The sequence below is a fragment of the Mustela putorius genome, unplaced genomic scaffold (assembly GCF_011764305.1).
Source record: "Mustela putorius furo isolate JIRA1106 unplaced genomic scaffold, ASM1176430v1.1 tig00003845_pilon_pilon_pilon, whole genome shotgun sequence".
NCBI lineage: Eukaryota > Metazoa > Chordata > Mammalia > Carnivora > Mustelidae > Mustela > Mustela putorius.
Window position 1 is genome coordinate 111302 of NW_025421998.1, and position 12392 is coordinate 123693.

At 39.8% G+C, this 12392-nt stretch overlaps 1 protein-coding gene across 2 annotated transcripts in view; it reads right to left on the reverse strand.

Annotated features, from left to right (window-relative positions):
- Positions 1–1211: 1211 nt before the first annotated feature.
- The window catches only part of LOC101675761 (amphiphysin), a 254072-nt gene continuing 242891 nt past the window's right edge, over positions 1212–12392 (reverse strand). For both annotated transcript variants that reach the window (XM_045089525.1, XM_045089524.1), the window contains one exon: positions 1212–2414. In XM_045089525.1, coding sequence (XP_044945460.1) covers positions 2307–2414 — 108 coding nt within the window. In that variant the 3' untranslated portion in view covers positions 1212–2306. The remainder of the gene's footprint in view (positions 2415–12392) is intronic.

Sequence of the window (12392 nt, forward strand, 5' to 3'; positions counted from 1 at the left end):
ACCATTTCTTTGTACATTTCTGGAGAAGACCCATTTCCCACCCTCTTCCCCCTCAGCCTCATTTTCAGTGCCTTAGACAATCAACAATCATGAATATTTTTGAAGGAAATATTTTGACTACTCTTCTTTGGTGTTGAAATTAAACCAGGACAAAATGACTAAGTAAGCACCTTCCATTTTGGAAGGACTTGTTAAATTCATCTAGGAATGTTATAGGTGTGTGCAAAACCTACCTAAGAAACCATGTGCTGCCAGGCTGCACACCTGGGAAGCCACTATGGTGTTAGGGTGAGTGTGGGAGGGATTGCAGAATAACTGCTCCAGGAGAGGCAGCAATTGTTATTTCAAGAACATCAGGTGCGTTTTATTACAAGAATTGAAATTTCAGTCTCATTGGTAACTTCTCCGTGTACTCCAATATCAGAAGCAGCCTCTTATTATCAATCTCATATTGCTGCAATTTATTTGTTTAATAACCAGCTATGCTACTGGGAAGTGCTCCTTGTTTTCTTGCGCTAAAGAAGCGTTCATGATGATCCAGCTTTCCTCTCAATTAGCCCCTAGAAAAAAACCTGGATCAGTAACAGCTATTTCCCTGTTATCCACCAGTTGGTAATCCACCAGACTGGTGTCACAAATCAGAAACACGTAGTAAATTCATGAGTCTCATAATGCCCACTCTTGAACAGCTTACATTGTGTACAGGTTTATACCAGCATGAAAGAGAGTAAATCAAATAAAAGATGTTTGTTTTAAGAATTCTCTTCTCTGAACAGTGGCCCAGTGAATTGACTTTTCCATTCCAGGTGATCTATAGGTTTTAAAGTATTTACAAGCATCAACATGGCAGAAAGAAAAGTGACTGAAAAAATGAGCTGGTGGTAGAGGAAAGTGCTGATTATGAAGGTCATCCGGTTTTCGGTGATACATGGTTGGGTCACAGCTGGCACCTGCCAGGGGCCTCAGTCCACAGCTGTTATTTGTGCTGTAGTCATCGGTGGGTGATCAACAATGACCGGGGGGAAGGGCTTTGGGGAAGGGAGGCAGGTTCCGGAGCATAATCCAGAGGAATAAGCAGATTTCCGCACAAATAACAACTCCAACCTGTTTCAGTGTCATAGTATTCGTAGTATCCATACCCTGTTCCAAGTAGTGCCTCCAACTGAACCAAACTTTGTGAAACAAATGACTCCGCAGAAGGAAGCAGGTAATTGCTGGAGGTTACCAGAGGTTTATTTGGAATGACACAGCACTGAAAACATAACTGTTACAGATGACCTGTGGATACAGCATACATCACCTATCTTGTTTTAGGACAATCTGAGAAGATGAGTTGCATAAATATAAAGAGTTGGAAATATATAGGAGCTTTTATTTTTAATAGTGTTCTTTGGGGGTTGACTTTGATGCCCCATCAGCCAGCCAACCTTTAAAAGGGAACACTACAGAGCTGCTCATCCCGACTAGCTTAACTCCAACCACAGCAGCTAGAAGCTTAAATAACAAACCTCTGCTTTCTCCAAAGGGATGGCAGCCATGACATGCTATCTGTCACTGTGTCCTGACAACCACATTACAAAACACAGATACTGTCGACTGTTTTGGCAATAGGATGACTGGTTTTGCCCTGAAGCAAAACTGCACCTCTAATGCCAGATAGAGCAAGAGCAATGCATGTATCAATGACACTTGGGAGGCAAAGAGCTATGATGGAACGAAAGGAAGCAACTATGTATATGTAGCTTCGTGCATACACATAGATCTGAGAGTGATGGCAACTAGCATGTGGAACTGTGTGGCCAGATGTATATAGAGAGGGAGGTGTTGGAAAAGAATGTTTTGTGCAGCAGTTGAGTTTGAAACACAGTCAACTTGAAAGGGAGAGAGAGCACGTGCTCACACCTGTGCAGGGGAAGATAATCTTGTACTACAGGAAAATTCGCCACATCTTCTGCAGGGCAGCCACTCAGGATCATACACTTGGTGCAGAGAAATGAAGGTTCTGGTCTGGAGAAAGCTACTTTAGAAATGGTGGGAAGGGATCAAGGACAAGAGTCTCCACAGCTTGGACAAAGCACAAAGAAACCTGTTATGGATAATGTGGGAGACAGTGAGGACTTTTTCTGTAATTTACTTGTTTTTCTTTCCTTTTTTTTCTTACACACATGCTCCACTGGTATCTTTCCAAGCTTTGTCTGGCACTAGCCTGTACATCATTAAGAGTGCAACAGCAAAAGTGAACTCTTTGGGTTTTCATAGAAGTTTAAAAACCCAAAAACCGGGCTCTTTCTATAATATTCTTGGCCCTAATCCAGGCGCCGGGTGAAGTTCTCTGGAAAGAGGCCTTTGTAGGTGGCAAGGTCTCTGTACTGAAGCCAGTCTGATTCCTTCACTCCTACCAGCCAGCCTGCATCCTGCAAGACAAAGACAGGGCGTTCAAGGTCCAAGAAACTACTGGAAAAGTCTGCACTGCCAACAGTTAACAAAGTAATTTAGTGTAATGATCCTGTACCAGGATGTTACATTATATATAAGCCAGTGTGCTGAGATAGTTCAATGGGAAGTTGCTAGGTAAAAAAATAAAAATAAAAATAAATAACAACAAACATTTGAGATGATTTATTTTCTGGATCTGTGAAAGCTAACTGTTAATACAAATAGTATAATTTTGTCTAAAGTAGAGCTCATTGATGTTAACTGGATTATGACATGAGTTCTTAAGGAAAAGGATTAGATTGCTAGCCAGGCAAAGAGAGGACACCACGTGAAAACATGTAATGCATATGAAGGCTCACTATCCCATAGGTTAGAGTAAAAAGTGACATGAGGACCAAGGTCAGAATACAGTGTGGACCAGGCCATGGAAGGTTTTGTATTCTATCCCGAAGGACTGGCTTATAGGAGAGAACTCTGTGCTCCCAGCTCACGTCATGTGACCCAAATAAACCAGCATACCCAGGGCTTATCAAATAATAGCCACTAGATTTGGGTACTATCCTCTCTGCTGTTGCCGTTATAATCTCTCATTTTTCAAGTTTATATGAACTATAAAGCAGTTTGTTGTCATGATATTCTTGCTGGAAACATTCACATAGTCTTTATGTATACTTTATCAATTATTCCTCCAAAACACTGGTCCATCTTACAGGAGTAACATAATAAGAATGAAGACATTTAGTCACAGAAAGAAAACTGAAACCACCATGTGTGGCCATTCAGCTTGAGAGATAATACGGTAAAATGAGGAATGGAGGCTGTTACTTGCCCTTGGCCTCTTGCAGATAAGCAGAGCCTGGCTGGAAAAGGCTAAGTGTAAGTAACAGCATGAAACATACAGACTGTATAATGCAAAAACTAGCAGGAAATATATATATATATATATTTTTTTTAGGTTTTAAAAAATTTATTTTTTTTAAGATTTTATTTATTTATTTGACAGAGAGAGAGAGATCACAAGTAGGCAGAGAGTCAGACAGAGAGAGAGAGAGAGAGAGAGAGAGAAGCAGGCTCCCCGCTGAGCAAAGAGCCCAATGCGGGGCTTGATCCCAGGACACTGAGATCATGACCTGAGCCGAAGGCAGCGGCTCAATCCACTGAGCCACCCAGGCGCCCCCAAAAATTTATTTTTTAAAAGTTAACATGTGCATAAAAGGAAATTGAAAAACACAAGAAGCAAAGAACAAAGTCATCCATAATCACAAGCAGTTTACAGTTTGACTTCTAGGTCCCATGTGTGTATCTACAAAAGTAAGCATTTTAATGTAATTAAGACCGTAGTTATGTATCATGCTTCTTTACACACCATGAATATTTAGCATTTCAAAGTCCCCAAACTATGAGTATTTTGATAACCAAGAATACATTACACCAACTCCATCTGAAAGAAAAAGTGTAATCCTGCCTTTCTCGGCAACAAAGATTTCAGAGAAGACAAAAATGGCAACAGGCCTCTAGATAAAGATACTGGCAGGGTTACCATTAAAATACTGCATTCCCTTAATGTTCAATTAAAACAGACATAAGTAAGAGTACACAATGTATAATGCTTCTAAAAGAATTCATTATCCAATCTATACTATTCAAATACTAGCAACGGGGTATGTTTCCATTGAATCACTTAATGTATTCCTATAGTACTTGTCTTGATTATGTTAACCAGTCCACGAAACAGATCCCACTTAGGATGAGGGATGGCCAGATTTAATCTGAAGCAATTCCCAACAGAGTTCAAGTACATCAGATAAAATGAGGTCTCCAAAATTAAACAAAGAAGCTGAATACATTCCCTCTGAGACTATAAACTGATGCTGCTATACAGACTAGTAAGATAAGCATTTAGACAGGCCAATTTTTGAAGGCAGGAAAAAAAAGAAAAACGGAGAAAAAGATGACTCAATAATAATGACTGACTAGGAGGAAGAGTGCCCTCTTTAAAATTATGATGTTATATATGTGAAAGGCAAAGTTACACTTAAAATAAAAGATGATAACTCATTTTTTTCTGAATCTCTGGCAGCATCAAAAGGCCATATTTTCCCCCACAAGTGTCTATAGTTGACTTTATTTACAATGAGTGAAAATTCTAATGGAGCCAAGCAGAGTCATGCATTTTAAAATTGTTTCAATAAAGAAAAAAGTTAAGAACTGGCACAAACTCATAATCAAGATATAGTCTAACATGTGTATTCTGAAATACAATTTATATAGTAAAGTGAAAAACATTAGCCAGTATCAATTAGCCAGTATCAGTATCAATCTCTAGCTAAGGCAAATAGGAAAAATTAAATTTTAACTTCTTAAAGTATGTGATAGATGAAAGATTTACAGTTCTGGCAATGGCAAATAGTTTGTATCAGGTAAGTGTTTCTGCATGAAACACTTATAAACACTAGAATAACTACATATCTTTATATATCCATATGTACATATATTCAACTATTTATATATAGAAATGACTTATAAAACAGCATAAAAAGTTATATAATGGGATTGTTACAAACAATGGGGTTGACATATATAACAATTATTTGAAGGCACTAGCAGTGACCAAAAGCAGGCAAAAACTGGAGAATATTTAACCGTGGAAAGTAAAAAATTGTGATGAATGAGATTTGTGGTAATACAGCTTACCCCTGAGGATTATTCTCAAGTCTGTTTGATGCAGGACATTAAAAGGAAGAGTGAAAGGCTTCCAGAGCAGCTGTACTTTTTAACAATTTTTTTTTACTTATTTTAGAGAGAGAGTGAGGGCATGAGCAAGGGGAGGGGCAGAGGGGTGGAGGGAGAGAATATGAAATGCAGGCTCCACACCCAGCACAGAACCCAACATGGGGCTCAAGCTCATAATCATGAGAGCATGACCTGAGCTGAAATCAGGAGTTGGAAACTTAAGAGGCTGTGTCACCCAGACATACAAGCAGCTATATTTTTATGGGGGATATTTTAAAAGATATCTGTAGAGGCATGTTACAAAATATGCAGAGAAACTTCCCTAAAATCCTGAGCTGCCCCCCAAATTTATAAATATACAGCTGAGAGGAAATTTAAGCCCTGCCAATGAAGAGGAGGCAGTTTGAAGTTTGAATCCCACCAAGTTAGGAAGCTTGGTCAAACCTTCAGGATTTCTACTGAAATTCCAGAAGGGCCATCCTTGGAAGTAAAGGGTATCTCAGGAATAAGAAGTCACCCTAAAAGTAAAGGCAAAATTGAAACAGAATCACCCTAACAAAGTATAAAACAAAGCTTCCATGAATTAAATCTAATTATCTAGTAACTTACATGTCTGCTAGGGGGGAAAGAAACTAGCTTCAGAGAAAAAAATAGAATCCAGACCCTGCAATGTGTCCAGTATCAATAAAAAATTACTGGATATGAGAAAAAAGAGGAACATACATCCCAATGATAAAAGGCAACTGATACAAATGTGTGCGGAGACGGGCTAGTTTTTGGAGTTAACAGTAGGAAAGTAATGCAGCTACTACAAATATTTACAAGTACCTAACACTGGAAGTGGCTATCATGAAAGAATAGATAGGAAATTTTGGGAAAGAAATGTCAACTAAAATAACAAACAAACAAACAAACAAACAACTACATGAACATTATAGAACTCTGTATGTATAGCATCTGAAATGAAAACCTTACTGGATAAGCTTCACAATCAATTTTAACTTAGCAGAAGAAAAGGTCACTATACTTGAAGACAAACCAATAAAAATAATCCAACCAGAGTACCAGAAAGAAACAGTGCATAAAAAGGACAGTCTTAGACACTGAGAAGTTCAACAGATGAATAATTAAGGAATCACAAAAGAGGAAAAAGAGAATGAGACACCAAAAAAATATAAGAAAAATTAGCTGAAAGTCTTCAAAATATAATGAAAAACATCAGGTTACAAATCTAAGCAGCTCAGTGAACCCCAAGCATGAAAACTACATAAAATACAAGGCCTAAGCATATTATATTGAACCAATGGAAATCAAAGGTACAGAGAAATTCTTAAAAGTGGTCTGGGAAAAAGGCACATTTACCAGAAACAATGGTGAACAAATGGCAGCTGAATTTTAGTCAGAAAAAGCAGAAAACAGAAAACCATGGGACAACATCTTTTTTTTTTTTATTTTTTAAAAGATCATATTTATTTATCTGATAGAAAGATAGAGAGCACAAGGAGGCAGAGTGGCAGGCAGAGGGAGAAGGAGAAGCAGGCTCCCCACGGAGCAGGGAGCCTGATGTGGGACTCAATCCCAGGACCCTGGAGCCACTTAACAACTCAGCCACCCAGGTGCCCCAGGACAACATCTTTAAAGAGGTGAAAGAAATAAAAGTCAATTCAGAATTCTTCTTCCTACAAAAATACACAGTCACATAGACCAGTGGAACAGACTAGAGTGCCCAGATATGAACCCACAACTCTATGGTCAAACAGTCTTTGACAAAGCAGGAAAAAATAACCAGTGGAAAAAAGACAGTCTTTTCAATAAATGGTGCTGGGAAAATTGGACAGCTATGTATACAAGAATGAAACTCGATCATTCTCTTACACCATACAGAAAGGTAAACTCAAAATGGATTAAAGACCTCAATGTGAGGCAGGAATTGATCAAAATCAGAGGGGAGAACATAGGCAGTACCTCTTTGACATTGGCCACAGCACCTTCTTTCAAGACAGGTCTCCAAAGGCAAGGGAAACAAAAGTGTCTCATGGTTCATCTCCCCCTCTGATTTCCTCCAACCCACTTCTCCTTTCCTTCTAATGTTCTTCATGTTGTTCCTTATGCTCCCCAAGTAAGTGAAATCATATGATAATTGACTCTCTGCTTGAATTATTTCACTCAGCATAATCTCTTCCAGTCCCATCCATGTTGATACAAAAGTTGGGTATTCACCCTTTCTGATGGAGGCATAATATTCCATTAAATATATGGACCATATCTTCTTCATCCATTCATCTGTTGAAGGGCATCTTGGCTCTTTCCACAGGTTGGTGACTGTGGCCATTGCTGCTATGAACATTAGGGTACATATGGCCCTTCTTTTCATTACTTCTGTATCTTTGCAGTAAATATCTAGTAGTGCAATTGCAGTGTCATAAGGTAGCTCTATTTTTAATTTCTTAAGGAATCTCCACACTGTTTTCCAAAGTGACTGCACAAACTTGCATTCCCACCAACAGTGTAAGAGGGTTCCCCTTTCTCCACATCCTCTCCAACACGCGTTGTTTCTTGTCTTGTTATTTTGGCCTTTCTAACTGTTGTAAGGTGGTATCTCAATGTGGTTTTGATTTGAATCTCCCTGATGGCTAATGATGATGAACATTTTTTCATATGTCTGTTAGTCGCTTGTAGTCTTCTTTGGAGAAGTGTCTGTTCATGTCTTCTGCCCATTTTTTGACATGATTATCTGTTTTATGAGTGATGAGTTTGAGGAGTTCTTTATAGATCTTGGATATCAGCTCTTTGTCTGTAGTGTCATTTGCGGATATCTTCTCCCATTCCGTGGGTTGCCTCTTTGTCTTGTTGACTGTTTCCTTTGCTGTGAAGAAGTGTTTGATCTTGTTGAAGTCCCAAAAGTTCATTTTCACTTTTGTTTCCTTTGCCTTTGGAGACCTGTCTTGAAAGAAGGTGCTGTGGCCAATGTCAAAGAGGTACTGCTTATGTTCTCCCCTCTGATTTTGTTCAATTCCTGCCTCACATTGAGGTCTTTTATCCATTTTGAATTTACCTTTCTGTATGGTGTAAGAGAATGATCGAGTTTCATTCTTGTATACATAGCTGTCCAATTTTCCCAGCACCATTTATTGAAGAGAATGTCTTTTTTCCACTGGATATTTTTTCCTGCTTTGTTGAAGATTATTTGACCACAGAGTTGGGGATTCATATCTGGGCACTCTAGTCTGTTCCACTGGTCTATGTGTCTGTTTTTGTGCCAGAACTATGCTTTCTTGGTGATCACAGCTTTGTAGTAAAGCTTGAAATCAGGCAACGTGATGCCCCCACTTTTGTTTTTCTATTTCAACATTTCCTTTGCAATTCGGGATCTCTTCTGGTTCCATAAAACTTTTAGGATTGTTTGTTCCAGCACTTTGAAAAATGTCAGTGGAATTTTGATTGGGATGGCATTTAAAGTGTAGATTGCTCTATGCAGTATAAACATTTTAATGATGTTTATTCTTCTGATCCATGAGCATGAAATGCTTTTCCATCTTTTTCTGTATTCTCCAATTTCTTTCATGAGTGTTCTGTAGTTTCTCAAGTACAGATCCTTTATCTCTTTGGTTAGGTTTATTCCCAGGTATCTTATCGTTCTTGGTGCTATAGTAAATGGAATCGATTCTCTACTTTCCCTTTCTATATTTTCACTGTTAGTGTAGAAGGAAGCAACTGTTTTCTGTGCACTGATTTTGTATCCTGCCACATTACTGAATTGTTATATGAGTTCTAGTAGTTTAGAGATTGAGTCTTTTGGGTCTTCCATATAAAGTATCATGTCAACTGCAAAGACAGAGAGCTTGACTTCTTTTTTGCCAATTGGAATACATTTTATTTCTTTTTGTTGTCTGATTGCCTTTGCTAGGACTTCTAGTACCATGTTGAACAAGAGCGGTGAGAGTGGGCATCCTTGTTGTGTTCCTGATCTCAAAGGGAAGGCTGTCAGCTCTTCCCCATTGAGAATGATATTTGCTGTGGGTTTTTCATGGATTTTATGAAGTTGAGTTATGCTCCCTCTATTCTTATACTTTGAAGTGTTTTAATCAGGAATGGGTGTGTTTTTTGTCAAATGCTTTTTCTGATCAACTGAGAGGAACATGTGGTTCTCTTCTCTTATTGATTTGTTCTATCACATTGATTGATCTGCAAATGTTGAACCCAGGGATAAATCCTACCTGGTCAGGGTGGATAATTTTTTAATGTACTGTTGGATCTGATTAGCTAGGATCTTGAGAATCTTAGCATCCATATTCATCAGGGATATTGTTCTAAAATTTTCCTTTTTGATGGGGTCTTTGCCTGGTTTGGAGGTCAGGGTAATGCTGGCTTAATAGAAAGAGCCTGGAAGTTTTTCGTCTGTCTCTATTTCTGGAAACATCTTCAGAATAGTTATTATTTCTTCTTTGAATTTTTGGTAGAATTCCTCAGAGAATCCATCAGGCTCCTGTTTTTGGAGAGGTTTTGATCACTGCTTCAATCTTGTTACTAGATATTGGTCTATTCAAGCTGTAAATTTCTTCTTTTTTCAGTCTTGGAAGTTTATAGGTTTCCAGGGATGCTTCCATTTCTTCTAGGTTGCTTAACTTACTGGCATATAACTGTTGTTAATAATTTCTGATGACTGTTTCTATTTCCTTGGTGTTAATCGTGATCTCTCCACTTTCATTCATATTATTAGTTCAGGTCCTCTCTCTTTTCTTTTATATATGTTTGGCCAGTGGTATATCGATCTGATCGATTCTTTTGAAGAACCGCTTCTAGTTTCATTGATGTGTTCTACTCTAACTCTAGTTTCTATCTCATTGATCTCTGCTCTAATCTCGATTATTTCCCTTGTTGTGCATGGGGCTGACTTAATTTGTTGTTGATTTTCCAGTTCTTTAAGATGTAAAGAGAGCTGGTGTATATTACGTTTTTCAGACTTTTTTGAGTGAGGCTTGGATGGCTATGTATTTCCTTCTTAGGACCACCTTTGCCATATCCCATAGGTTTTGGACCAATGTGTCTTCATTCTCATTGGTTTCCATGAATTGTTTAATTTCTTCTTTGATTTCCTGGTTGATCCAAACATTCTTAAGCAGGGTGTCTTTAGCTTCCAAGTGTTTGAGTTCTTTCCAAATTTTGTCTTGTGGTTGAGTTCCAGTTTCAGTGCATTGTGATCTGAGAATATGCAGGGAATAATCTCAGTCTTTTGGTATCCTTTGAGCCCTGATTTGTGACCCAGTATGTGGTCTATTCTGGAGAAACTTCCATGTGCACTGAAGAAGAATGAGTATTGTTGTTTTAGGGTGGAATGTTCAGTATATATCTATGAGGTCCATCTGGTCCAAAGTCATTCAAAGCTTTTGTTTCTTTATTGATTTTCTGTTTGGATGATCTATTACTGAGAGTGATATGTTACGATCCCCTACAATTAATGTATTCATATCAATAGGACTCTTTATTTTGATTAACAGTTGGCTTATGTAGTTGCTCCCATGTTGGGGGCAAATATATTTACTACTGTTACATCTTCTTGGTGGCTAGATCCTTTAAGAATGATGTAGTGGCCTTCTGTATCTGACTATAGTCTTCAGCTTAAACTATAATTTATCTTATATGAGAATTGCTACCCCAGCTTTCTTTAGAGACCCACTGGCATGAAAGATGCTTCTCTATCCCTTCACATTCAGTCTGGGTATATCTTTAAGTTCCCAATGTGTCTCTTGTAGACAGAATATGGACAGGTCCTGTCATTTTATCCAATCTGTAACCTTGTGCCATTTTATGGGAGCATTTAGGCCATTCACATTATGAGTGATTTTTGAATGATATGTTTTTACTGACATCATGTTGCCTGTGAAGTCCTTGTTTGTACAGAATCTCTCTGTAAACTTCTGTTCTGTCACCCATGGGTTTTTCCTTCTTTTATAGAACCCCCCCCCCACACCCGCCTTAATATTTCTTGTAGTGCTGGCTTGGTGGTCATATACTCTTTTAAATGTTGCTGGTCATGGAAGTTCTTAATCTCTCCAACCATTTTGAATGTCAACCCTGCTGAATAAAGTGTTCTTGGCTGCATGTTCTTCTCATTTAGTGCCCTGCCAGCCCTTTCTGTCTTGGATGTTTCTTTTGGCTTGCTTTCTGGGGGAGGGGCCTGCTGCGCTGTTCTTCTATCAGTCTTGCTTGGGTTGAGTCGCCCTTCAGGTTATTAAGGGGCTGGGCCCTGTGGAAACTGGTTTTTCAGGCTTTGGTTCTCTGGAGGTTTTTGTGGCCTTTCAGGGGGTCAGAGCAAAGAAAGAATATGTCTGCACCCAGACCTCTGCCTCAGAGAGAAGCCTCAGTCTGCTCCCCTCTGGGTGGTCCAGAACACACAGACTCCCCCTATGCAAACTCTACTGAGCAGCACAACCTCCCTCAGGCAGTGCACACCCCCAAGTCACCACCATCCCAGTGATCACCCAAAGCCCTGGCTTGTCTCTGCACCCCTGAGCCACTAATACCACAAGCTATATTGGTCTACAGGGCCCACTGCGGGTGGCTGCCTTTGCTGGGACTGCTGTCTTGAGTCTAGGCCCGCTGCCAGGTGCACTCCGATCAGTGGTCATGCAGTTCGCGAAGGCTGCTGCAGAGGGATCCTAACCAGAGATCATGCTGGGTTCTTTCAGGCATGGAATGGGACTGTCCAGACCCTTGGCTGGTCGTGGAAGGCTTTGGTCCCAGAGACCGCCGGCTGGCACCCACACCAGGCTCTCTCAGGTGTGGACAGGAGTGCACCCAGCCAAGCCGTGGTGTAAGCAGCCAAAAGCCGCAAGCCCAAAGACTGGAGGTTCCGCCGGACTCTCTCTGGCATGGGTGGTCACCAGCAGTGGCTGACCTGGGTACATGGGCTTAGGCCCGTGACCGTGACCACCTGTCCACCAGTTGTCCCTTAAGATCTTTTGTTCTTTTTGAGTGCTTTTAACCAGACTCCAAGTTAATGCTTGTCCCCAACCACAGGGCACTTTCGTATTGGGATATACTTTCCAAAGGGTTGCTTCTGGTGGCTCCCTCCCCCTTCTGTTTATCCTCCTATATCAGTCTGAGCATTCCCACTCTGCTTTACCTCACCACTGATGTCTTCTGTCCCTGTAGAGATCCAGCAGTGTATAATCTTACATCTCAGGCTGATTTCATGGGTGTTCAGAGTGTCTGGTAGATAT